This window comes from Enhydra lutris, unplaced genomic scaffold, assembly GCF_002288905.1.
Source record: "Enhydra lutris kenyoni isolate GAN:26980312 unplaced genomic scaffold, ASM228890v2 scaffoldscaffold25, whole genome shotgun sequence".
In the NCBI taxonomy this organism is placed as follows: domain Eukaryota; kingdom Metazoa; phylum Chordata; class Mammalia; order Carnivora; family Mustelidae; genus Enhydra; species Enhydra lutris.
In genome coordinates, this window is record NW_019154109.1 from 588,818 (window position 1) to 616,702 (window position 27,885).

General features: G+C 48.0%; 1 protein-coding gene across 1 annotated transcript; it reads left to right on the forward strand.

Moving 5' to 3' along the window:
• Positions 1-22,797: 22,797 nt before the first annotated feature.
• On the forward strand, positions 22,798-26,786 carry LOC111151100 (interleukin 10). Its single transcript, XM_022508875.1, has 5 exons — positions 22,798-22,977; positions 23,945-24,004; positions 24,272-24,424; positions 25,421-25,486; positions 26,511-26,786. The coding sequence occupies exons 1-5, from the start codon at positions 22,813-22,815 to the stop codon at positions 26,601-26,603; spliced, it is 537 nt and encodes a 178-aa protein (XP_022364583.1). The 5' UTR covers positions 22,798-22,812; the 3' UTR covers positions 26,604-26,786.
• Positions 26,787-27,885: the final 1,099 nt, after the last annotated feature.

A 27,885-nucleotide genomic window follows, 5' to 3' on the forward strand; every position in this document is an offset into this window, starting at 1 on the left:
AATCATGTCCACGGGGCGCCTGGGTGGCTCAGTGGGTTAAAGCCTCTGCCTTTGCTCAGGTCATGATCCCAGGTCCTGGGATCAAGCCCTGCATCAGGTTCTCTGCTCAGCAGGGATCCTGCTTCCTCCTTTCTCTCTCTGCCTGCCTCTCTGCCTACTTGTGATCTCTGTCTGTCAAGTAAATAAATAAAATCTTAAAAAAAAAAAAAAAGAATCATGTCCATTCTTGGAGCAGTCTCTTCCCTCACCCCTCCTCTCTCTCTGAGGAACTCAAAGCATTTTTCAGATGTACTACAAGGAACTTGGAATGATTCTCCTCATTTTATACCAGACCAAAGTAAGGCCCAGAGCTGGTAAGGTCAGGACCAAAGCTTCAGAAAAAACAAAGGCATATCTACAAGTGAAATCAAAGCTCCATGGTGCCTTAATACAAGACTCCAGACTGGGAAACAGAGTAGGACTGTGCCTAGGGAAGTTTTGACTCTGCCTGGGACCCTGTTGGGGGGAAAGGAGTAAGCAGCATGTAGCCCAGGGGAAGTCACCTGTCCCCACAACTTACAGGAGGTATGTTTTTCTTCCTCCTTCAATTCTACCTCAACACAACCAAACATAGAAAGTTCTGGGTTCCCTGAGCAGTCAAGAGGTCTGTGGTATTGATCAGTCCTTAGCTCTGCTACCAGCTAGCTCTGTGATTATTTTGTTTCTAAAATCAGAGATTGGGCATAATGACATCCAAGCTCATAATGACATCCAAGGTTATTACATTGGTGCGTATTTTAAACCTCTTCAGAAACTGCTTTATCTTAGTCACTTAGAAAAAGAGCCAGAGCCAATATCCCAGAATGTTGCACTTCCTGCAGACCACTACACCTTCCCTGGGTTTCCATCATGTCCCAGAAAGCCCTGGACCCTGAAGGGCCATGCCCCAGAATGGCCAGCTGCTTTCATCTTTTGGCCATGGAACCACTAGAGCTTGTGAGTGATAGGAATAGATGGGTCTGGAGGTGGCAGCAGGAAGCTTGCCTTGGCCTTGAGCGAGGAAAAAAAAAAAAAATCAAGAAACCATGGTGTTTCCGTTTGGAGAGTGATATTTTCAAGTAATATTTTTTTTTAGACAAATGAGCATAGATACCTGCCCATTCCCATATGGGCAGGGATAATAGGGTAAGGGGCTCAGAATCAAATGACAGGGGCAGAAATTTAGACATTTGTAAGAATAGCTGAACCGTCTGAAGTATGGAATGCTGAAATGGGTCACCACAGGTAAATGCACAAACCCTTTGGTGTCTCTGATTTCCATGTGTTCTGCTTAGGAGAATGTATCGCATGACCCCCATCCCACCTACCTGTTGCCGTGAATTCCCTCCCTGCCTGAGAATTCTAAAATCCTGCATGGGTTGAGCAAGATAGCACACAGGAGGACTGACTTGGCAAAAGGAACAGGTTTGGCAATGAATGTGTCACAGTGTAACCCCAGACAAGTTACTTAATTTGACCATGCAAAAACCAACGATGTTCACATCCTGTCCAGCAACAAAGCCTCTGCACTACAGTGGGTAAGCCCTGACCCTTAGAAACTGATCCCAACATAGGAGTCACGGAAGGTTCTTCTTCCTCGAAGTCTTTTCCTAGCCACATCCTCGGTGCAAGAAGACTTTGTAACTTAGGTCATCAGGTGGTGCTACCCACCTCCTGCACTAAGCATCCTTGAGTTTTTAGCCCTGCTGGACAAAGACTGATGATCCAGAAGAAAAAGATGATGGACTTCAAGAACTCCTAGAATGAACTTGACTCCCAGGACCTGCCAGAAAAATGGGGATGACAATGAACATACTGAAGTAATCCTATAGGAACTCATGGAGAAAAAAAAATACTAAGTGAAAATTAACACGGCCCAAGCCACCCACTAGTAAAGGATGAACAGCATGCTGAATTAATCAAGAGAAGGCTGCATGGAGAAGGTGATTTTTAAAACTGGTAGTAGAAGGAATAAGAAGAAGGGAGTTACCGATTCAGACACAATGAACCTAAGAGTGGGTTATGGGGAATAATCAGAGGGTAGACTCTGATCCCAGGGTAGGCAGGTACAGAGCTGTTCATGTGCAGAGGCTATACGAGCATACAACAAGTTGCTCCCAAGCCCTGGGTCTATCTCCACCTCCATAGAGAGAGAAACAAGGTAAACTAGGTAGTCCCTCCAGCTCCTTCCAGCTCTAGCACTCTAAACTTTAGAATCTTGCAGTATAGGGAAGAGTCCAAGAGTGAGCTGGTAGAGTGGAAAACAGGTGGGAAGTAGGAAGGGATAGGCCAGGCTGTTGGGCATTCTAATCTGAGCTCCATGCAGGGATATCAGTTTGGGCTGAGAAAACTCAAAGCCTACCCCTGACCAAGCATCATCCAGGGCTGGTCCTTGTAAAGCAGCCCCAGAGCAGAAGGCAAGCTGCGTAAGTGACAGGATAAACCCAGATGGATGAAAAGAGAGTGAAATGTGTCAAGAAAATGGGGCTGCATCCAGAAAGGTTCTAAAACTTCAGGATGACTCACCCATCCCCTCTAACAACAGACCAGGGCTCGTGGACTGTTGCTGCCTGAACAGTCCCAGCCCTGGCTTCCAGGTGTTCTCAGATTCTTCAGATAGCCCATGTGTCTGGATCTAGACTGGCCCCCATGCCTGAGCTGTTTGCAGAGAGAAAAGAGACTTCTTCCCCACATCCCTGCCCCCTGCAAGAGAGAGGCCTTGTCTAGAGTAGGAGCTCCAGGAGATAGGTGTGGGGTTTGGGAGGCCTTGAGTGATCCGTAGAGCACAAGGCTTTAGGACCCCTCATCCTGCCCTGAAGGATATACTCGCTGGCCTTGGCCTTGAAATCCCCAACATTCTGCATCCCACAGCACCTTTGCCAGTTCAAATGGGTGCCAAGAGAAGAGATAGGTATAGAGAACAAAGAGTGTGGCAGGATTACAAAGCAAGGGGCTTGGTACAGGTCATGGTCCAGGGAAATCCCCAAACAGAAGTGCCCCAGCTGGTTTCCCCATCACTTTGGGTAACTTTCCATTGCCACACACCCACCCGCACCCCTTCTAAAAAAACCTGTTGCTCACTTAGTGACCTGTTGGGTATGGGAAACAAACGAAGCAATGAGCCCAGTTCCTGAACTTGAGAAACTACAGTCTACATGGGAAGAGGAAACTTATACCCATGTCCCAAGTAGGGAGGATCCAAGAGGGTATACAGTGATTAAAGGGCAAACCCAAATACAGCAGCTTAGAAAAGGTTTATCAGTGAGAACTGAAGTAGTGGGAGGAGGCTTCCCCGCGCGCGTTGTGGGAGGACATAGAGGGCGCCATCACATGGCAATCAGTGAATGTATGGGAGACAGGAAGGCAGGAGGAGTGGTTTAGGGAGCAGGGAACAGGACATTGGCACATTTGAGGGGACAGACGATAGAAAGAAACTGGAATGAAATAAACCACCATCTTTGAGTCCCTACTGTATACCACCTGCTGTGCCAGGCACTTTCCATCTGTTATCTCATTTTGTCTTCCCAACAAAAGTGGTAGTGTCTTTACTTCCATTTTGCAGATGCGGAAACTGAGGCATTTCTATGAATTTAGACTTGACCTGGTGGTCCATGAGAAGTCTCTGCCAGTGGCCAAACTGGGAAGTAGCCTGATGGTAATGATGACAGATGCCCTGGCCGTGGTCCCCAGGGCATTGGAAAACATGTCTGACTATCTATCACTTGAAAGGTCAAGAAGAGACATGACCCTGAAGCCCTCTAGATGGCTTTGGGACACTGAGTGATGATCTCAAACCTGGGGCTTCACCCTCATGACTCAGGTGCACTAAAATTAGCGTCTGCCCCAAGGGCCTTTACCCACACCTGGTGGCAGCTATATCCCACTCTCCTTCCTCTGGTGCTCAGCTTCTCCACCTTGTCAAAAAGCATCCTCCTCCCTGGCCCAGCCACTGGATGAGGTAATTAATCATCACTAACTGTTAATGAGGCCAACGAGGTGTTACCATCACAGCCACCAAACTGCGGCTATGACTAACTGACTAATGTCAAAGATTCAGAAAGCATCGATAATTATTATAATTATTTTTTCCAGTCTTCATGTTTTTCTGATTTTTGAGGTTCCAGGTGCGAGCTGGAGAGTGTGAAAGGAAGACCCAACCTTTCCCAGAACTGAAAAGATGCACCATTTTGTTCAGCCTCCCACCCGGGCTGAGGTGAGTGAGGGGAATGCCTGCTGGGGTCCTATCTGACTCTCCAGGCAGCTCCTTGTCGAAGGTCAGCATCACTGAGCAGTCTGGGGGCTGGGGTGAGTCAGGCCACATGGGGGAATCAGAAGCGTTGTACTCAAGCGTGGCCGCCCAGGCGTACAGTCGGGGAATCCCTCAAGGGAAGCATGGACCCATGCTGACCAAATCCAGCCTGAAGGAAAACCCTGTCTTGCTACATGACTCCTGATTCATGGCTTTCCCCTCCTAGAACTTGGCTCACGTGCTGCCCCTGAAGCAGCCACCACCAGCTGCCTCACGTTATTTTAAAAATAGCCACCCCCGACTCCCCCACCCCCAAATTCCTCAGACAGCAAACTCCACCTGACATGGAGACTCTGAACAATTTGCTGAATTATCAGCAAATATGAAAGTCATGCATAGGACGCAACCCCAGGATCTCCCCAGTTGATTTTCCGAGGCCTGCCTGGGTGTCCTACAAACCCCAAGATGCTTCCAATCTCCTGGCAATTGGTCCTGAACACTGTTCATTCCACTGTTGATAGAATGCAAACCATTCCCTACAGAGGGACAGGAAAGGGGACAAGAGAATGGACATTTCCCGGGTACCACCTGGTGAACTTAAATACTCCATCTCAGCTCATCTTCACACAACCCTGTAAACGGATAATTATGACTCCAAGAAGAGGCTCTGTGGCTTGTTTGCCCAAGACCACTCTGCAGAAGTTGGCAGAACTGGAATTCAGACTGAAACCCCTTTGATTCCAAAGCCCATGGTTTTCCTGATGCGCTGCTGGCTGCTCCGTAACTCTATTAAGGAACAACAGAGCGTGTGGCCTCCACAGTCGCACTGCTCAGGTTCAAACCCTGCTTTTGTTACTTAATGGGCTCTGTGAGGTTGGATTGGGCACATCACCTCTCCAGCACTCAGTTCCCCCCACCTGTAAGATGGGCCGATGGAGGTACCGCCATCAATGACACAGATCTATAGCAGGATTACTGTAAATATTAAAGAAATTAATACTTGGCACACCATTTAGAACAGTGCTTAATACATCCCAACCGTTAGCCCTTGTTCTGTTTCTATTGTTTATAGAATATATGATGTTTATAGAATACATGTCCTGAAAACAGCTCTTAAAAAGGGAAGGAACATGAATGGGCTAAACCCCAAAGGGGCAACCGGGGCAATCATGTCTTGTCATTACTCATTTTTAACTAGGGTGACCCTGCCTGAGAGCATAAACCACTACTAATTCAATGTAGACCTTCATATGATGGGGAGGGGGTTGGGATTGGGGAAGGAGAAGATGGCATGGGGAATTCAGACCTGCCCCCAGCCTCAGGAATACCCAGCTACGTTTATCCAGGAAGCGGGTAGGCGGTTGGCACGCTTATATAGAATTTCCAGGGTGGACTTTTTCTGCTCCTCCCAGGCTCCTCAATAGCTTAGGATAAAAAGAAGACATCTCAAACTCAGCACTTAGATGTCACAGGTACTGCCAGGATGGGGTAATTTCAGAGAAGAGGACATCTGCCTGTCACTGGAACTAGTCATCCTTCAAGGATGGCCAAGTTGAGGTGATCAACCCAACCAGCCTGGGAGAGACCCAGGACCTGCCCCCTCGGGCTCACCCGCCCACCCTCGAATGCACGCATGTGCACGGCAACAGGAGGGAGGCAGCAATGCTCTGGTTTACCTAGACACCCAATCTGCAACACTACAGTGAAAACTAGAGAAGTTTTCTTGAGAAGATGTGAAATTGCAGTTATGACCTACTTTTTAGTACTCTGTCGGCCAGTTACCTTTAAGAAAACAGTTGGCTGTTTTCCAGGGGGTGGGGAAGAGAGCACCTGGCTGTTGGTGAAGGAAACTACACTGAGGCTTTAGAAGCCCAACAGCTGATGACAGGGTCCTGGAGGGCTGACCCTGGGGGACAGGAAGAGATAGGGCTGGGCACAGTATGCAGAGAGCCAAACTCAAATCCTGGGGACCATCTGGGCTCAGCCAGGAAGGAGCAAGACCTCTGGGAATTTTCCCGGCCTTGCCCTCATAATGAACAAATTGTGTTCACTGACTAGTTCTATCTAGTCCTATAGCCATCCCAGAAACAACGTCCTTCCCAAAGAAGAAGTGGAAGAGGTTACTCTGGCCCTCTGATTGGAATCTGATTATTAGTGGCGGTGACAGGCATCGTTCGTCCTTCATGGGGTGCTCAGCAGATGAGACTATAAATCTAACTAGCCCTGGGAAAGCCCTACTCTCCACAAATGTATCATACATGAGCCCCACAGGAGAGAACAATGCCACAAGAAGGACTGGGGAAGATATCAAATGTCATCCTAAACTTTCTGGAATTCATTCTAAGAAAAACCCCTATAAAATCCAAGATCTTGCCTTGTGTCCTACCTGCTTTCCCTTCAGACTACAGGCACCTGTGCAGGGAATTCTGGGGATGGCAAAACCCTTAGTCCCTATCTGCCCCTGCTTCTGCCCCCAGCTGATCTGGTCATGGCGGGAAGAGAAGGGAGGGGGAGTGAGGAGATGAGGTGTCAGAGGCCAGGGATGAGCTTGTAAACCCCCAGACACCTGCCAGAGGCCTAAACCTGCGTCAGAGTCTGCAGAATCAAAAGGAAAGAAAGCAAGTGTGCCACAAACAAATCATAGTAGCCAGAGTGGAAAATGTTGCTCTGACACATGCCGTTGGCTCTGGGGAAAATTCTGCCAATGAACCATATTGAGACTCAATGTTGTTTATCTTCGATGGTTGCCAACCTTAGGGGGTGGGGGTTTCTCCTCTTTTTCTATCTGGGAAGTGGTGGGTATTTTTCTCTCACTGTGATGCCCTTAGGAAGGCTACAGAGAGGAAAAGGGGTTCAGGATCAGCAATGATGGGATCTCAGGGGTCTCAGGGTTTTCTTCTGGGATACTGAAAGGATAGGGAGGAGGACCACACCCTTGCAGTGTCGTTTTTTCATTGAGATGTAATTGACATATAACATTACATTTGTTTTGGCCAATTTTTAACATTTTAAAAATTATCAAAGCCACATTGTTCATCTCAGTATGGCAATGAGGGAAAAGAAATGAATGGATTAGCAGGAGACCAAAGTTCTAACTCCAACTCCATCACTCAGGCAAATTCTTTAAAGGCTCTGGACTTCAATATCCTCACGGGTAAAAAGAGAGAGTGAATATGGAAGTTACCTGAAAAATGCGGAATTAACTTCTTAAAAAACTCCCAAATCCCTCCCAACTCCAAGACCTGTAAACACTTGGAGTCCCCCTTAACCCCCACATCTTTTGGTTACCAGACTTTGGGCAAGTCGGCTAACCTCTCTCCGTTCAGTTTCTTCATCTGCAAAACCACAGCAAGGTGGGCCCTGCCCACCTCCCCGGGGTGGCTGGGAGAACCAAGTGACACAGTGCATGTAAGTAAGTCGCTCAAGACCCACAGAAACTATTCCTGTAATTTCCCTCTATCAGAGCAAATGGGAATGGAAGGAGGTTTTGACTCTCTGGAATTGTGGGTGCTCCCGGAAGCTAGCAGCAGACTTAGAGGAAAGCCGGGCAGGGTTTTATTGAAGAAAATGTTCTGACTGCCAAGATCATTAGACGTGAGGACCCTTTACTGAAAGGCTTCAGGACAAAGCTTGGCGCCAGACCGTGTGCTCATGTCTGGAAAGCAAGGACTCAAATCAGATGACTCCAACTTCTCTTTTAGGTCTCCATGGAAGAGCTAGACCGGGAAGACAGCTTGCACGGATGACAGCCCTTTGGACTTAAACTGGACCATTTCCGATCTCTAAAGGCTTCCTCAAATCTGGGGGTGGCTTCTTGGAAGATGCTTCTGGAGCGTTAGTGCATGGCAGTGAGCTCCAAAGCAGTGGATTGGGAGGATGGGCAGAATTCTGAGTGAACGCAGTGTAGAAGGAATATACGGGAGTCATTCAGTAGTTTCCAAGAAGGAGAGTTGAGTGAACAGGGATGGCTACTTTGAGAAAAGCCTTGCTTTTATAGGAAGTTCCATGCCCTAGTTTCTCGAAAGGTCTAAGTTTGGGGGGGTCCAATGTGGCACATAATAAGAAATCAAAGGGTGGCTGGGTGGCTCAGTCGGTTGTGGGTCTGCCTTCAGCTCAGCTCGTGATCTCGGGTCCTGGGATCAAGCCCCACATCGGGGTCCCTGCTGAGAGGGCAGTCTGCCTCTCCCTCTGCCCCTTCCCACTGTTCATGCGCTCTCTCTCTCAAATAAATAAATAAAATCTTAAAAAAAAAGAAGAAGAAAGAAATCAAAGAGGGTCAAGGTAAACCACTAAGCCAGGTAGCAGTTGAATGTGGGCACCAGCAGAGGTCTGGGGGGCTCAGCCTTGGGTCAGACCATGTCAAGCCCATGGCACACAGCAGACACACATCATCTAGAAGCAGACAGATAGCAGGAACTATTCCTAGAAGAGCTGGCGAGTGACAGGCCCACGCACACCAAGCGCACACTCCCACTCACACCAGATCTGATTGCTTAAGCTTGCCATCTCTGGATTGAAAGGATGAATAATAGATCTGCAGACCAGTGTGTTTCCCCAGACATGTCACAGGAAGGAAGGTCTGCAGGCTCCCTGTGAACCCTTGGCAGAGGGGGATTTTAGAAGGAAGCTTTCTGAAAAGCTCAGATCTCCATGGCTGTGATGTTGTTGGTAGGAAGGAAAGTGAGGCCTGACGGACCACACCGCAGAGAGCGGTGGGAAGGATGAGCCTAGGGAAAGCCTGCGTGCCTTGGGGGTTTGTGGCATGGCGAGGCACGAGAAATTCCTAGAGCTTCCTCCTGCTGCTGGTTCTGGGAAAAGCCACCAAGGCCTTCCTCCTTGAGTCAAGGATAAGACCACAACGGAACTCCTTCATGTCTTGAACTACTTTGTGGCCTTCATGTGTTTCAACCTCTCTGTAAGCCTCTTTGATCCTCTGAGAAGGAGGAAAAACACGGAGGAGTCTTCCCCATTTCACAGCGACAGAAACCCAGGCTCGCTGAAGTCGGAGGGCATCTCCACAGCCACACGGAGGAAAGACAAAACTACCGTGGTCTCCTCCTCAGGGCCGCAGGTCTTCGCAGTCACAGAATCTTCAACTCCCCTTAGCCAAAAAGAGCAAAATATTCCCACTGGGATACATTGTGTCTCCTCCATCCCTGGCACACGTGGAACATGGGCCCAGGTTCCGAGAATAAAATACACACGTACACACATAGACAACATGTGCATGTATACACACACGTGAACAAACACAGGAAAGACGCTTCACAGCTCCAGGCGGTGCACACCAAGGATGGCCACACACACTCATAAGTCCTGGAGGGTTTTTTTAAAACGCGGGAGAGCTCAGTGGGATGAGATTGGTAAAGAAAGGCTCACAGAGGAGGTGGCACGGCAGGACTCTGATGGATGGAAGGGGATCATTGTTGGGGGCGGGCGGGGACGGGGATTGGTCCGGCCACTGTGGGTCCCTAAAGCCATGAGCTAAGGAGGCAAAGGAGTTGTGAGAGAACAGGGTATCAGGTGTCTTCTGACCACAGGTTGAGAACCCTCTTGCTTGGGCCAGAGACCTTGGGCAGAAAATCTTTGGGCCAGAAGGCTGCAAAGACATTTGGGACTATGAATGCGGAGCTCGGACGGCTGGATTCGTTCTGAGCATTCCAAACGACTTAAGGAATGCATTCTGTTCTCTGGCAGGCCGGGATTGAAGGGAATGATGTGTGTAAAGAGTTAACTCGGTTGTTTTTAGAACGGTAATGTCAGTAAACCTTCTGGTGGCCTTTAGTTTGGCTAGAGGGGAAGTACAGGGGACCAAGGGTGGGGTCGATGTGAAGCACCCCTCACACCATTTCTGCAACCCCAGACCTCGGCTGCATTGCCCCAGCGCCTCAACCCCAACTTTCCTGCCACGGTGGCCTCTACAGAACAACCTCTGGCTCTGTGTGGTCTCCTGCGAGCACCCCAGGCCCTCCTCCTCATCCCCACTTTACTCAGAAGCCCTCTGACTTTACTTGAAATGAAACAGAAGCCCCAGCTGCGGTTATAGTGACCAGAAGCTCCCGTGTCCTACTCCCCGCCATCATCTGCCCCCACCACCACCGAGGGGCCCTGCCCCTTTCATCCCTGGCACTCCCCCCACCCCCGACCCCACCCCCACCCCTGCAGGAAGGGCTTGTCGAGGAGACTAGCTCTTCCTCCCCTTGCATAACCCTTTGGATGTTCAAAGTCATTTCAGGAGGCCCCGAAGGGAAAGGGAAATTGTGGTGGCATCGACTAGTGGCCGTGGTGGTTGTTGGAACAGTGGCATCGTGACAGAGCCTGCGTCCTGGAGGCAGTGCATGGCCAGGTGAGCGTCATCAAGTAGCGCTATGTACCAGGCACCATGACAAGCATTTGTTCCATTTTCCTCGCACATCCAGGAGATGGCTGTTATTTTGACAGATATGATAGGGCTTCCTTGGTGGGAGCACCTGTGGGGTTCTGGATGCCGATGACAGAGCTATAATGACACCAGTCAAGCAGTGACACCCCACTGAGGGCATCCTGTTACCCCTCTCCTTCCCCATCCCCAGGCCCAAGTCCCAGCAGCACCGTGCCCCCACCCCCACAGAGGATCCTCACCGCTCCCTGGTCAGCTTCATGTTTGTTCACTGCCCTGTGGGTAGCTTTCAGCTTCTATACAGATGTTTCCGTCACTTTTGTGGAACCTGGAACAACGTCTTTGGAGACACTCACTGTGTAAGCGTGTCTTTGATGTAGCCTACAACACAACTGGGTTATTCCATATAAATAAGACCCACTTCGGTTCAGGTTTTTGGGAACTGGAGTCCTACACGATTTACAAAAGATAGTTTCTTCTTTTTTTACTTGAAGTATAATTGACATACAAGAGTATATTATTTTCATGTTCACCACACAGGGCATCAACATTTGTATACGCTGAGAAATGGTCACCACAATAAATCTCATTCCCATGTTTAACCATAAAGGTTAATACAATATTATTGACCGTATGCCCCATGCCATGCGTTATGTATACATATGACTTATTTATTTTATAACTGGAAGTTTGTACATTTTCACCCCCTTCACCCACCCCCCATCATTGGCAACCACCAGTCTGTTCTCTGTATCTACAAGCTTGGGTTTGGGGGGGGGGTTGTTTTTGTTTGTATTCCACATATAAGTGAGATGGTAAGGGTCTATCTCTGACTTCTTTCACTTGGCATAATGTCCTCAAGATCCATCCATGTTGTCACAAATGGTGAGATTTCATTTTTTTAAAGCCCAAATGTGTATTTTCTTCATCCGTTCATCCGTTCGTCAATGGACACTGGACACTTGGGTTGTTTCCTTATCTTGGCTATTTAATGCCTCAGTGAACGTCAGGGTGCAGATATCTTTTCAAGTTAGTTCCATTTTCTTCAGATAAATACCCAGAAACAGAATTTCTGGATCATATGCTAGTCCTATTTTTAGTTTTTTGAGGAACCTCCATACTGTTCTCCAGAGTAGCTGCGCCAGTTTGCATTCCCACCAACAGGGCAGGGCGGTTTCTTTTCCTCCACATCCTTGCCAACACTTGTTATATCTTGTCTTTTTGATACTCGCTATTCTGACAGGTGTGAGGTACAAGCTCATGGTGGTCCTGATTTGCATTTCCTTGACTATGATTGATATGGAGTATCTTTTCATGTGCTCCCTTTCCACGAAAGGAGGATTCCATTCTCTTGCACTTGACCAGCTTTAGGTAACATTCAAAATAGACAAAATGATCTCAGGTCACCTTCTATCACACTGTACTCCCTCTCGCTAGGACCTCTTTCTGGGAGGTATCTGTCCACTTTCCCCTCTGAGGGGACCCTCATTTGGCATCCCAAATGTAAGTCCTCTATTGAAACCCCTGACTTCTGCCTTGCTTGACCAAGAGCTCCCAGATGACCTGTTCACTTTCCTCCCTGTTCCCAGATCACCACCCCCTCCAGCCCTACAAAGAACTCAGCCTCTGGGGTCAGCACACCTAAGAGGTTCTTGCCTTCTTCTTCTTCATCTTCTTCTTCTTCTTCTTCTTCTTCTTCTTCTTCTTCTTCTTCTTCTCCTTCTCCTCCTTCTCCTCCTCCTCCTCCTCCTTCTTCTTCTTTTTAATAGCTTCTTCCCTGCTTCTCTAAATCTGATCCACCCCCTTGCCTTTTCTCCTTTTCCCTGTGGGATACCACCAAGGGGCTGAAGGACTCCACTCATTGCTTCAAAGCCTGTGGCAGACGGCACCCCTCCCCCACCCCCAGGGCTGAAGTAGCACTCTGACAGGCTTCACTGTGTTATGCCAAGGGCATCCAGCACTGCATGGTCACCTCCATCAAGAAGGTCTGTTACCTGAGACTCATGGCAAGAGCCAATGAACACTTCCCCCCACCCCCAGCCATGGCCCACCTCACAGCAGATACCAGAATGACACAGACATTTTACTGCAAGGTGCAAATAATTTCTTGAGAACATGAAAGCCCTCTTGAAAGTGATGTGAAGAGATCTCTAGGGCTTTCCAGTAATATTCTTTCCTCCCAGAGACAGTCAATGTGAAAATCCACTTCCTGAAGGTGATCACCTCCCTCCCACGCCCCCGCCGCCCCCTACAGCCCCAGGCCTCGCTCTTGAGGAAAAGGCAGCATCACGTCCTCCCCGCCAAGCGGAGGCCCCTCTGCTTTCCACTGCTCTCAGCAGCCCTGACTCACAATGAAACTGCAACCTCAAGAACACTGGGGGCCAGGATTGCGAGAAGGAAATACAGGTGAACACACGCAAAACCTGCCCAAGGAGAAGATTTTGTTTCTCTTACAGAGCGGTGCTTCCTTGCCTGGGTAGAAGCTATGAACCGGAATAAGGGGCCTGGCATCCAGCGGACCTAGTGGATGTGGCAGCGAGGCATCAGAAGCCCATGTTGCCAACTAGCTCCTGTCAGGAAGGACACGGAGGGGCGGGAAGAGTACCCCCAAATTCTCGGATGTTAGGTTTGGAAAGCACCTTAGAGAAACAACTCTGTCAGGGTCCCACTTATCAATGCAAGGGATGAAAAAGGATGGGTCTAGGATGTCACAGTGGAGGGCCAGGGTGGAGGCGGTTCTCCTGGACACTGGAGCCAGAGCTCTCTTTACTGGGCTTGACATTTCTGTACTGTCCTCAGAACACGAAGGTGGAGAATCTGTCCTGTTCGGAGGCGTCCGGTCCACAAAGAGATAACCACGCTCTAGCCGCCGAGCATCCCCATAGCAAAGCACCAACCACCACAACCCGGAAGCACCCGCGGCCAGTTAGACGCTGGGAACTCTCGAAGCACTTGCGCACATACTCCATTCCCTTCAGTCCTACCAGCCCCTACAGTGCCGGCCTCCTGCGCCCCTATAGACACTGCCGCACAGGGAAGCGCAGCCGTCTGCCTGAGGGCACGCTGATATGGGACAGAGATGGGCGGCAAATTTTGTCTGACTCTAGGACTCACACATTGAACCAACCGCACTGTACTGCAAAAGACCAGCCCGCAGGCAGGGAGCGTCATGTGGTTTCCAGTAACTGACCGCTTGGACCCACGGGTGGGGGGCGTGGCAGGGGGGGGTGTTCTGCTTCCAAAGATACAGCCTTTGCTGTCAGAAGAGATACAGGACAGCATATATCTTGTAGGAGAGGCATGGGTGCGCAATCCCCAGCCAGCCCGGGAATCTTGAAACCTATCAATTACTTGATCCCAATTTATATCCAATTCCCTGCTTGAGACTCCTGACCTTACTCCTCCAAACAGTCTGAGATCACCCCATAGCCAAGGCACGAACAAATTCTCCTTAATTTTTTGAAAGAACAATATTTTTTCAAAGTACTGATATAATTGCAAAAGCATTGATACATCGAAAGTATCAGAACCTTGTGGGACTTCCTTAAATACATTTTACTGTTTAGTGATATGTTATTTAAGACTATTTTTGAAGGTTGAGGCATCTTAGGGCATTGTGAGTTCTTAGTCTAGCTCCATAAAAAAAAAAAAAGAAATTCTGCTTCTGCTCATTCTATTAAGAGTCCCCCACAGTCAGGGCAGCTAGGGATCAAGTTTTAATTTGAACCCACCACGCCTGACCCAGTTCCTAAAAGGGTGCCCATCTTGCCAAAGTGATTGCTAAACTAGGCAGATCAATAAGAGCCCACTGACTGTGTGTGCCACTAACTTTGCAGGGAGTGAGGAGAGAGTAGAAAACAAATTGTATTGTTTTGATTGGATAAATCCTGGCCATCAGACTGGAAAATATCTGACATTATTTTCAGGTTGTTCTGAAAACTGAGAAAGCACAAACTAACCAAAGAGAAAGCAGAGAGAGCAAGAAAGAGAGAAAAGAACTAAAAGTGGAAATGGAAAGTGGAACCCCACATAAGGCTGCAGTGAATTCCCTCTACTAGCCTTGTGCCCCCTGACCGCACCCAGCCCCTATGACCTGGTCCCAAGCCCAGGGCCCCCTTGGAGAAGGGGATTTACGGTAATCGGTAGAGCACTGCAAATCAGCCCCAAAACTCCCATGGGTTCTGACTTGAAACCACAAACACTGCGTGTGAAGCCTTTCAGCTTCCATGACATACAGTGATGCTCACAGGAGCAGAGCTGCTGTGCTGAAGGACCACACTGGCTATTTGGAAACTCTGAATAAGGAAGAAAGCCGTGAAGCAGTGGGTTTCTCCCTTCTCCATCCAGGCCCCTGTCCTGCTGGTATTTTCCCCACGCCTTCCTCTGAGACCAATCTTTGACCACCCTCTTCCCATTCATCCTCACTCAGAGATATTTGTTAAACACTCAAGCCAGTGGTTCTGAAAGGGTGCTCCAAGGACTTATGAGGGGTCCTACTCTTTCCAACTATACATCTATGGGAGGCTGGATTTTCTTCATATACTTCAAACTAAACAACAGATTGTAACAGATTCAATATAGAAACAGATATAAGAATACGAGCTCTTCTATTAAACTGGATATTTGAAAAGATTTGGCATAAATGTCAAACAAGGCCACTCTGCTCACCAAATGTGTTCTGATTTGGAAAAGAGAGTTATTTCTCACAAAAAGATGTTAACATGTGATTTTTGTTGTTACTTTAAAAGTCATACAGAGATCTTTTTAATATCTCAGTTTTCATTACTAATACAATAAAGATTAATGGATGGAATTCACCTAAGTAAAAGCTGTTTGGGATCTTCAACCATTTTGAAGAATGTAAAGGGGTCCTGAATGCAAACAGCTTGAGAACAGCTGACTTAGGGGATCTAGAGCACTCTCTTACTCCCTTCTGGAAAGAGTTTATGACCTAAGACTTCATGTAAATGACCCAGTCACAGCAGAAGTGGCATGAAACCGGGATGGAGGAAGCATTTGGCTCTCCACACATGTAATACAGATGTGCATCTAAAGCACACATGGAAGTATATAGAGTGTGGTTGAGGATTTAGAATCGGAGAATGTTCTGGAGATAAAAATCAGAATAGGCAAGATGAAGGGAAATACTCAGTTCTCTGCTCCCTTGAATCAGGATTCTGCAGAGGGATGGTGCTTGAGGGTTCCTTGGTGGGAGGACATGCCAAACTATGCCTTTTAATACTACTGCAGTCATGTCTCTGAGATAAAATAACAGTAGAAACCCCCTTCTGTCTGCAAATATTCTAAAGCTTTAAGTATTTCCCTAGGACAAAAATATCTAACCAACCCTTACCCCCATCGCCACTTCCCAAACACAGAGCCACATACCTCACAAGTACACAATAGATTCACAACTGTTTTATAAATGGAAACTTCCACAACTTTCAACTTCTCACCATTGCAATTCCACACACTGCTCACATCTTAGCGCCCTCTAGTGGTTGGTGCCAGTCATAAGAATTCAGAATGCTTTAATACTCCTCTGAGTCAAGGAATTAGGTGTTGATTTGAGAAGAATAACGCAAAGAGAATAGACTTCAGATTACACCTTTGCCATTAACTATTTCTTGTGCCTGGGAAAATCAGTTTCTCCTCTGGGCCTCAGTTTGCCCAACTGTAAAATGAGAGGTAAGGATTACATAACAGTTAAGTTCTCTCTTCCCCTGATACCCTGACAGAGGATATTTTAAACACTCCAAGAACCATGAGGGACTTGGTTCACACTTGCCTTGAAGAGTGTTGATTGATAGTGAGATTGATTAAAAAAAAAAAAAGTTAAATGGGAACAGGCATATAGTTTGTGAGGGGAGCTCTTTCCCCAGGTGAATTCATTCTCTACTTTCCATGGGATGGAAGACAAATGCAGCCAGTTATAGCCACAAAAAGTTTAGGAAGCACATACTCAGTCACTCGGTCAACAAATATTTAGCCAGGACCTTGGATGTGCCCAGAATCGTGCTAAGTATTAGGCAAACAATGATGATCAAAACCAGAGAGGGCCCTGCCCTGTGGAGGACAGTCTAATGGCAAGGCTGGAGCTCAATCAAATGGCCACAAAGCCACATGTATAATTATAATTGGGCATAAGTACTATAAAAGAAAGGAGCGAGGTGTTGTGAGAAGATATACCCGGAAGATCCAACTGGGAATAAGGAAAAACTCATTTGAGAAAGTAACATCTGAGCTGAGAACTGAAGGATGAGGAGAAGGGGAAGAACAATCCAGAAAGGGGAAACTACATGTGCAAAGGCCCTGTAGTAAGAGAGAAAGCATGGATTATTTGAAAACAAAAAACGAAAAGAGGAAAGCCAATGAGGCTGGAGGGCAGAGGGAAGTGGGGAGTGCGGAAAGTGGAGACAGAAGAGGCGTCAGATGAGAAAGGAGTTGTAGACAGTGTGAAGGATAGGGGTCTTTATTTACCAAGAAAGAAAGTGGGAAACCATAGACGGGCTCAAACAGGAGAGCCATGATCAGATCGTTGTTTGCAAATAATCACGCTGCCTGCAAAGTGCAGAACAGTTTGGAAAATGGATATTAGAATATCAATTAGGCCTTTATTTTAAAGCCCAGGAGAGATGAGATGGTAGTTGACAGTTGTTGCTGATGATGATGGAATTGGAGAAAAGTAAGTAGATTAGGAAGATGTTTGTAAAGAAAAATCAGGAGCACCTGGTAATAGATTGGTCATGGTTGGCAAGGGAGAGGGAGGAACCGGAAAGTTATTTTTAGGTTTCTGTCTTATATGTTGGTTAGATGGTCACATCATTTACTGCATTAGGGAACACTAGGTGAAGGTGAGACCAGAGAATGCAGATGACTTCAGCCTCCTCTACAAAACCAACTGCATAAACCAGTACAGTACAAAATGAAAATGTGGGGCCACTTGTTTAACAATTACTAAGCATCTCAAGGCCAGAACAGCTGAGCAAGAGCCCTTCAAAGTGTGGGACCCTGTGCGACTACACAGCTATTCCACACTAGGACTGATAATAACGACGCTAGTACTCTATTAACCACAGTAGTTATTCTAGAGAGTCATGCAGACAGCAGAAACAGCTGTGTCCTCTGGGTAGCAAAGGCTCCAACACCTGGTGTGTCCTGGCCCCTGTATGCCCATTTTCTCATGTGAGAAGTCACAGATCACAGTGTCTGTCCACTAAGGAAAATCCAAATTGCTTGATTTGGCACCCCAGTTGCACAAAGGGGAATTCCACATTGGCTGTCCAAAGATCAGCCCTTCCGCTGTGGTTTGCAGCATCTGCCGGCCACGATCCTAGGACGGGCGCCCAATCCAGTTTGCATAACCCTTGCTTGATTTGCCCCAGGGGTGGCCCCTCCTTGGGCTCTTTGAAACTTCTGATCCACCTGGCCCATATTCTGAAGCAGTCCAGCCACAACACCAAAGTCAGAGAAGCCCAGAGGCAGACAGGGCCATAGAGCCCTGTGCCCGCCCAGCCACACTTGGGATTGTGTTGCCGGACTCCATGCGCTGACCAGGCCTGTTGCGGCATAGAAGCTGAGGAAGCTTCTGTCCAGGATGCTAAGGAAGGTTATTCAAGGGGATACTAGAAATTTCAAGCTGGGGAAAACATTATACATACTTGATGTCCCAAGTAAGAAGAAATGAAACTCCTGTTATCAGCTCTAAAATAACAACTTGCTAATGAGTGAGCAGAAGCCCAACCCCAAGGGAATTCTCCATCGGGACTGTCATTCCCCTGGCTCAGTTGGGTGCCATTCCACCTTTTCTACCTGTATCACTGACCTACCTGCTCCTTCATGAGAGGCCCTTGTTGCCAGGCAAGGTAGCTGAACCCTGAGTGCAGCAAGCCCCCATTTCTTAGCCTTCCATTTGCAGTTCCAGTGGAGCCCCACAGGACTGTTCCTCCCTCTTGGGTCTGAACCGTGGATTTTGGCAAGGTGCAGAGCAATGACACCAGGAAGACTGCCATTTTGCTGAGCATGAGGGTAGTTGGAAGATTCCTTATGAGTTCTTATGCCCTTAGATGGGACCCTCAAAATGTATTTACACAGCACACACACACTGTCTCTCTCTCTCTCTCTCTCTCTCACACACACACACACACACACACACACACACACACACATACACAACTGGCAGTGTTTATCTGCCTGGACCCCTCTGCAGCTAAAGTAGCAAAACTCACTGAGGGGAGCTTTCTGGAAAGATTGTTAGGATCTCCTGGATTGACATGTCTTTGGACTTTGCCCGAGTCCCTTCTCTCTGGCATCTTGCAACAATGGAGAAGAAAACAGGGAGGCAAGAAAAAGCAGGTTCTAGATGACATGAGTGCTGTGCTTGACATGAGCCTCGGGCTGCCTGTCTCTGACTTCATGTTAAGTGAAAGCAAAAAATACAATCCTTTTCTTTTTTAAGGTATAATTAATCAGATTTTTTTTATTTGCAGCTGAATATAGAAATTTGGGAATATTCTGCAGCAGGGGTGGAAAGGAGGAGGTATTTCCTCTCCCACAACATTCCTCTGATTCCCCAGAGAGTCCTTACTGGAATAAGTCATTTAGGTTGAATTTAATGATAATTTCTTAGGCCCTGCTATGCATCTGAACTTGAGGGAAAATTGGACTCAGGCCATTTGCCTTCATGGAGCTCACAGTGATCAGTGGCATTTGAGTCCTCTTGAAATCTGCCGCAGAACAAAATGGCACCCAGACTGACACTCGATCGTCCATGGATACCCACTCTCTCACTTCCTCCCCTACAAGGGCTCTTCCCTTGTACAAAAACCCAAACTCAAACTTCCTATAATGTGCAGACTATTGACATTTATGTCTCAGATGTGACTATGAGTTTGAGACTTTTCCCAATGGATCATAATGACTTTTCAAATGAACTTGAGAAATAGAACGATGCCTATTTTTCTTATTCTTGTTTTGTCAATATAATAGCAGATGCTCTTAACTTTTCCCAAAATGGTCATCCCTGTTTTCTTCTATCAGCTTGATGTCAATCCTATATGTTGATAGGAAAGATACTGGTGTCTCGATTTGTTACTTAAGGAGTTACATCAGAAATTTTGCTATGATTATCCTTGATCTTTTAGATTCTGAAATTTTTTTTAAAGATTTTATTTATTTATTTGACAGAGAGAGATCACAAGTAGACAGAGAGGCAGGCAGAGAGAGAGGAGGAAGCAGGCTCCCCGCTGAGCAGAGAGCCCAATGTAGGGCTCGATCGCAGGACCCTGGGATCATGACCCGAGCCGAAGGCAGAGGCTTTAACCCACTGAGCCACCCAGGTGCCCCTAGATTCTGAAATTTTGAAATGAGAGAGGACAGTGATTTTAAATCAGTGGGGGAAAGATCAGTTATTTAACAAATGGCTTGAGGTAATTGCCTACATGTTCCAAAACACAGAAGTCAGAGTCCATACCTAACCCTACCTAATGGCTTATGGATTAAAGAAAGAAGTGGCTTTTGCCCACCTCCCTTCACCCTGCCATCTTGCACACGTGTATATGTGTACGAGTATTTGTGCGTTTATGCATAGATCTCAAATTATAAGAAGAAAGTGTGAAAGACGCTGGTCTGCCTTCCTAGGTTGCTTCCCTATCCTTCTGAGTGCCTGTGCCCAGACCAGACCAGCCTCCTTCAGGTTACGTCCTCCAGCCCTGGTACACGCTCATCATGTACTCTGCTATGCCCATCCCAGCATGAAAAGAGAAAGCTGGATAGCTGGCACCTTCTTCCATGGACCAAACCCTGTGCTTGGCACCAGGTACACAAAGGATAATAAAATAACATCCTACTTCAGGGGGCTCACAGCTGACAGGGGGAGGCAAGGTGTGTACATAAATGACAACAATGTCAGATTGTGGGTTTGGTAGTGGAGGCAAGTACAGGGCATGATGGCAGAGAAAGACAGGAGGGGTCTGTGCTGCCTGGTCAGGGAGAAGGACCTCAGAACCTTGCCTGGGGTTTGATGCCTCTGGCCTGACTCTTTCATGTGGAGTCTGCACCCAGAACACCCAACTCAGATAGGCGATCAGCTTTAGGAGCTAAAGCAAGCACAGCCCAGGAAACCCAGGAGACAAGGGGGAAAGAGAAGGGTAGAAGGGATGGAAACTTCAGCTCTTTTCTCTGCTTCCTGGCAGCAAAATCCAGTCCTTCTAAGCCCAGGGTAAATCAGCAAGAGCAAATATTTCTGCCTTAGCTCCGCTCTTGTTTCTAAAAGGTTCTTTTCTTCCTTCATGATCCTTAGGTTTTTGCATGACACTCCCCAAAGTATTGGAAGGGGAGGCCACAGCCCCCCGATCCTGACCCACAAGGTACACCCACAGGTTGGGGCTGTGCCCTGTCATTTCTTGCCCCCCCCCCAGACTCATTCCAGACTGGCCTGGCCCCAGTATGTCTGCCCCATTTGCACTGGCACAATGACCTTCTCCAATGGGGCAGGCTTAGGACATAGGGCCATCTAAGCTGTCCCAGTGCTGATACAGGAGGACAACGAAATAACAGAAACACTAGAGATAATCCTATATCTGGGTCCACTTGTTACTTCCTCAAGCCCCTCCCAGGTGAAGCCCAAAGGCCCCTGGCAGGCAGGAGGGCAGGACTGTTGCCCTCTTGGGACAGATAAACTATAGACACAGGGAGGTCAAGTGACTTTCCCTGGGTTTAAAGACTGACAGAGCCAGGACAGAGACCAGGTACTGCTTTTCCTAGTTACTGTCTTCCCTGGGGAGGTAGGAAAAGACCCTATGGAAGGAGAAGATCAAGGCACATCAAGGGACCCCCAGGGACTTTCCAGATATCTGAAAAGGTGATTTCACTCCCCCTGTCCTTTCCTTATTGGAAGTACAGCAACCTTCCTCACTCTCTGGCTCCCGGACCCGCTCACATTCAAACACACACACACACACACACACACACACACACGTCCACGTGTTCAAGTCCAAGACTATTGGCTAAGACTTCTTCGGAAGGAAGGAAGGGACAGGTAAGAGAAAAGAAAGGAGCCTTCTGTCCAGCCTTCATGGAATCCTGCCTTAATTTCCTTGTTATTTCTATTTCCTTCATACCCCATCTTTCAAGCACAAGTGTCCAACCACAGAAGTTCACAACTAAAAGAAATCATAAAGACTCTTCAATCCAACCTTATCGTTCCACACACTTGGGACAGCGTGGAGAAGACGGAGTAAGGAGCATGACTGTGATGTCAGGTAGGCCTGGGTGCAAAGTCTGAGAGTCAGGTGGGCAGCTGGGCAGGTGACGTAAAGTTTACTCGCTATAAAATGGAGGTGATAAGGGTCCCAGGGGCTGGCAGGTGCCGAGCTATCAAACGTGTGGATTACTCTTGCTAACCTCCCCCAAGTACTGGGACAGCTGAGGAGGTAAAGACATAGCTGCGAGAGTTGAAGCGATCTCAGGGCTGGAGAAGGAGCCTGGAGCACGTCTTGTGTCCTTGCTTGTCCTGCAAGAAGCCGGCCTCTGCACGAGGACATCTTGGAACATAAGATGAAAGAGCCGGAGGGATCTCTGGGCTAAATAGCCCACCCCGGGTTCTTATTTGCGGAAGGCTCTGAGGCTCTCCACAATTCAACAAGGGAAACCCAGGTTGGGGAGGGGATCTGATTATTTCTCAACTCCAGTGCATTCTGGAATGGCCAATTTGTCCACGTCACTGTGACCTAGGAACACGCGAATGGAACCCACAACTGTGGGTCCCTGTGCACAGAACAGCTGTTCACCCAGGAAACCAACTTTTTTTTTTTTTTAAGAAAAGCTGGAAAGTTATTTTAAAACAGAGAGAGAGGTAGCTCATCCTAAAATAGCTGTAATGCAAAAGTTCATTGTTCAACAATCCCTTTTGCTTACAATGCAAAAAATTAACAACTTTTAGAAGTTCAACGAATGCAAAGTTGGAGAGATCTAGGGGAAGGGAGGGGCTTTAATCAGAAGAAAACGTTTGCCAGGAAATCTGTGACTCTGTGGCTTTTTATGAATGGGGAGGCCTCACTGCACCCACAATATAAAAGGGGGACCAGTAGGTGAAGGTCTACACACCAGGGACTTGCTCTTGCAACACCAAACCACAAGACCGGCTCTCAGAAGGCAGAGCTTCATCATGCCCAGCCCAGCGCTGCTGTGTTGCCTGGTCCTGCTGGCCGGGGTAGGAGCCAGCCGCCACCAGAGTGCCCTGTCTGAGGACAACTGCACCCACTTCCCAGCCAGCCTGCCCCACATGCTTCGAGAGCTCCGAGCAGCCTTCGGCAGGGTGAAGACTTTCTTTGTGAGTATGATGCCTTCCTGTCCTTCCTTGCTGGAATTGCCTCTACTAGGCATGGTGCTAGAGCTCTAAGAACCCTCCTCCTTCTTGTTCGCCTCTATCCCTAGCATCCATTTCCCTCAAACAAAAATTCTTTAAGAGTCCCAGGTCAAGCCAGAGGCTCAGTGAGTTCATCTAAGCCCAGGGATGCAGCAAAGGTGCAGAAAAAGCCACCTTACAGGTCACTGCACTAGGAATCCTATGCTTAGCAACTTTTTTTTTTTTAAAGATTTTATTTATTTATTTGACAGACAGATCACAAGTAGGCAGAGAAGCAGGCAGAGAGAGAGAGAGGAGGAAGCAGACTCCCCATGGAGCTGGGAGCCCGATGCGGGGCTCGATCCCAGGACCCTGAGATCATGACCTGAGCCAAAGGCAGAGGCTTTAACCCACTGAGCCACCCAGGCGCCCCATGCTTAGCAACTTTTAATGAAGACTCCACCAGAGCTCAGTAGGCTGGGAGAAATCCCAAAGGGTCTGACTGAAGATGAAGATGTGTTCCCATGCCCTGTTGCAGGGAAACATAAGTGGCTTCAGCTGAGCAGGCTTCTGGATCCTGGAAGCCTGCTGGCTGGGGAAGGTGCCATGCAGGGGTGGGGGAGAAAGAAAAGCAAGGACCCCTGAAGAGTGGGTGGGCATGGGTGGACCCTTCGAACCCGATTCATGTCTGCAAAAAGGAAACCAGGACCAGGTCAAGCTTCTGCCATGGCTTCAAAGCCTTGCAGAATTTTTTAAAAATCACTTGATCCTGAGGAAAAGGACCTGATTGAACTGAGGGTTCCAGCACTACTGAATGTCCTGTTTTGCAAATCTCCTTTCTATTTTGGGGCCAGGCTGTTCTGATTAAAAGTCAGAAGCTTTATAAATAAGAGGGCATCAGAAAGACATTTCCTCAAACGTCAGGTTCATTCTCCTTTTGTTCTTCTTGCAGCAAATGAAGGACAAGCTGGACAGCATATTGTTGACTGGGTCCTTGCTGGAGGACTTTAAGGTGAGAGCCCAAGGGGGTGTGTGGGAGGAGAGGATGCAGCGTGACTCAGAGAAGAGTGGCCGCTAGGACCAGGGTCTGCTTCCTTTGCTTTGAAAAGGAGAAGTGGAAAGATCTTAACTCAGCACATAGCCAAAGGGCTGTCCTGGGGTGGGGGAGGGGGAGGTGGCTGGTTAAGAAAGGTCCCTGGGGACAAAGCTGTCCTCTCAAGCTAGGGCAGCAGCTCTTCCTCCCAGTCACCGCCCCTCCCCCTCCTGCCCCTGCCCTTAGGGTTACCTGGGTTGCCAAGCCCTGTCGGAGATGATCCAGTTTTACTTGGAGGAGGTGATGCCCCAGGCTGAGAACCACGACCCAGAAGTCAAGGAGCACGTGAACTCACTGGGGGAAAAGCTGAAGACCCTGCGGCTGAGGCTGCGGCGCTGTGTGAGTGCGGGCAGCTCTGGGGCGCCCTTCCTGAAACCCCACTCACACCCAGACAGACAGACAGACTGGCAGGAACACTCTCGGGAAGGCGCTCGAGTTCCATCTCGTGCTCATTTCTCTCTGAGCAAGGAGTGGGGGAGGCTGCTGGCATTTACATGTTTGCGAACAGCTTTCCTGTTATTTGTGAGTCATTTGTAGGTTATTAACTACTCCCGTCTCTCTTTATGAAAGGGGCCCAGAGCTTCCGTCTGGGCTCCCTCATCCCTTTGGACCTAGACCCCGGGGCCCAGCAAAACGGGCCAGGAGATAGGGTCCCTCGGAGAAGAAACCCCACTTACCTCTTAATCCTCTACCTTTTGAAAACAGAGCTCTGACGTGGGGCCCAACGGACTGACAGGACTTCCCCAAGCACTTTGGAAGGGCTCCAGGGAGCTACTCACCCCCAAGCTAGTGTCTCTAAATAATTCCCCAGGATAAAAATGTTCTCCAACTGAAATGAGCCCCTCGCCACGCGTTTCCTCTGTTTTGTCGCTGAGGATCGGGGAGTCAGTCAGTTGTTCTCTATCTGTAGGATGGGACTCGGCAAAGGTTTCAGTGTACATGGCTGAGACTGCGTCTCTACTCCTCGGGGACTTAGAAATGGTCCCTGTGGCTGGAACTGAAGATGAGGGACAGGACAGGGAGGCAGGGAAGGACAGAACGGCTGGCTCAGCATGTGTCAGCACTGTGGCGTCCAGAGAGGAAGCGCCAAGCTCCAGCTCCTGGGTTTTCATGCAAGCTTTGCAAAGTCTCTGAGTGGCTCCTGGAGAAGCACTTTTCATTCCCCAGGGCTGTTTCTCCTCCGTCTAGTGGGCCAGGGGGAGGTGGAGCTCCGTTCTCCCAAAGGTATCCAAGATGAGTCTGGCCGCTTCTTCATGCTACCGGCTCATCCCCCAAGTGCTGTGGACACTGGAGCTGGGAGCCAGTGGCATTAACACTTTCTCTTTCCCTCCACAGCATCGATTTCTGCCCTGTGAGAATAAGAGCAAGGCGGTGGAGCAGGTGAAAAGCGCCTTCAGTAAGGTACGTGGACGGCGGCAGAAGGGGCTTGGGGACCGTGACCTCTACCCGCTCCCCAACCTGGCAGGGGCTAAGCAGGCCCCGTCCTTCTCTTGAAGGGGGTGTGGGAACCCAACAGATGGTGTGACCTCCTCAGCCAGTGAGGAGTTGCTGCCTTGATTACATTTGTTTTCTGTGAAGTGTCTTTGGGGGTTTCTAAATGACTGTTCCCCGCCTTTTCAGGCCTGTGGGTTGAGCCAGTCAGCCGGCCTGTGAACGCAGTGAGCTAGATGCTGGGGAGAGTGACAAAGGAAACAGAAAGTAGCTTGTTGGGAATCTAGACTAAAGCCACACGTGCAGGAAGCCGACACGTGAATGTGCACACACAAACACACCCAGGGGTTCAGCTGGAACTCCCCAAAGCTCTGAGTAGGAAATTCTCGTTAATCTCGAGTCGGTCCGTACTCCCTTTCCAGCTGCCATTCACACCTGCCAAGGTGCCTCAGAATGTCAACTCTCAGATCACATGGGGTTTCGCACTTCAGCTGTCCGTGAACTCCTTAACCCACTTCCCAGAAGCCATGTGGTCTCTGTCCTCTTTGTGGGAGGGTTCCAGTCTCGGGGGACATAAGCCCCCTGACTGTAGGCCAAAGGAGCAGGGCAGGGCCTATTCAATCCATTGGTGAGAGGACATAAACATAAAAGGGGTCCCTTTTCTCCTCTTACCAACTTGCTTTCGAAGCGGTTCCTCTAATGTCTTCTCTCCAGATTCTGAATAAGAGTCATGTGAGTGCATGACTTTTAAAATTGTTAAGGCCTCATTTTGTAGACTCTTCCTCTTGTTACTTGCCAGCCAGGCTTTAGACCCATGTGTAGCCTTTCCCAAGGCCCCGGGCATACCCTCAGCATCCTAGGGTCTGTCCTTCACCTCCTGACCCAAGAGAGCAAATGTGGCACCTGGGCCCCAGAGACATACCCATCCAAGCCAGGGACCCATTTGCTCACACAGATGGGGCTTTCACGAAACATTTCTTATCTTTCTACACAGCTCCAAGAGAGAGGTGTCTACAAAGCCATGAGTGAGTTTGACATCTTCATCAACTACATAGAAACCTACATGACAATGAGGATGAAGATCTGAAAACATCCAGGATGAGGACTCTTCTCAACTCTAGCACATAAGTTGGAGATCTGAAAATCCCATCCGGGATGTAGGAGAGCTGAACAACTCCTTGGAGAACCCTGTCGTACCTCTCTCTTAAAATATTTATTACCTCTGATACCTCAACTCCCATTATATTTATTTACTGAGCTTCTCTGTGAACTATTTAGAAAGAAGCCCAATATTGTAATCTTTTTCAATATTTATTTTTTTTTTTTACCTGTGTGTAAGCTGTTTTCATAGGGTGATACCCTGTGGCATTTGAGTATTTTAAGGGAAACTATAAGTTATATAAGGAAAAATATATTTCTTGGGGAGACTACTGACGCTTCCATTTCAAGCTGACCATACTGGATAGCTATTTCCCTGACCTTCCTATAATTTCTCTTGTCCCTGGGCCTGGGGCTCCTAGAGTGTTATAAAGACTCTTACCCTCTTAAGAAGAGAAACTAGGGAGGCCCTTTGATAATTAATATTCCAGTGGCTCAGAGGAATTCCCTTGACCTCATTCCCCAACCATTCACTCTTGAAAGCTGTGGCCTGCTTGTTATTTATAACAACCTAAAGTTGGTTCTAATAGAACTCAGTGTTAACTAGAAGCAATTCAATTCCTCTGGGAATGTTACATTGTTTGTCTGTTTTCATAGCAGATTTTAATTTTTAATAAATAAAGAATCATTAAAATCATATTATGGTGTCAGTTGACTTCTGTTTGACTAAAAATTACTCCCTCAGGGATGCCTGGGTGGCTCAGTCAGTTAAGTATCTGCTTTCAGCTCGGGTCATGATGCCAGGGTCTGGGGATCGAGTCCCACATCGGGCTCTTTGCTCAGCACAGAACCTGCTTCTTCCTCTGCCCCTCCCCCTGCTCGTGTTCTCTCTCTCTCTCTCTCTCTCTCTCTAACAAATAAATAAAATCTTTAATAAAATAAAAAAATAAAATAAAGTAATTCCCTCAATATTTTCAAGATAGGAGGGAGTAGATAAAAGAATTCTGCATTCCAGAGAAAACAAGCCAGCTACCCTCTCCCAAAGAAGAAGTAAGTTCCAAATCTGATCAGGAGAAAAAACTATTTTCCCTTCAAAAGCCAATAGCAAAAACTGCCATGATCTTCCTACAAACTCTGTCCTTTAAGAAATTATCCTTAAGATCTTAAAGAGAATGCTGATTTTCAAGACTAAGGACAAGATTCTAAAGATACCAAAATTAGAAAGATAGGCAGATGACTTTTTAAGTGTTTTTTGTCTTTGTTTTCTTGTG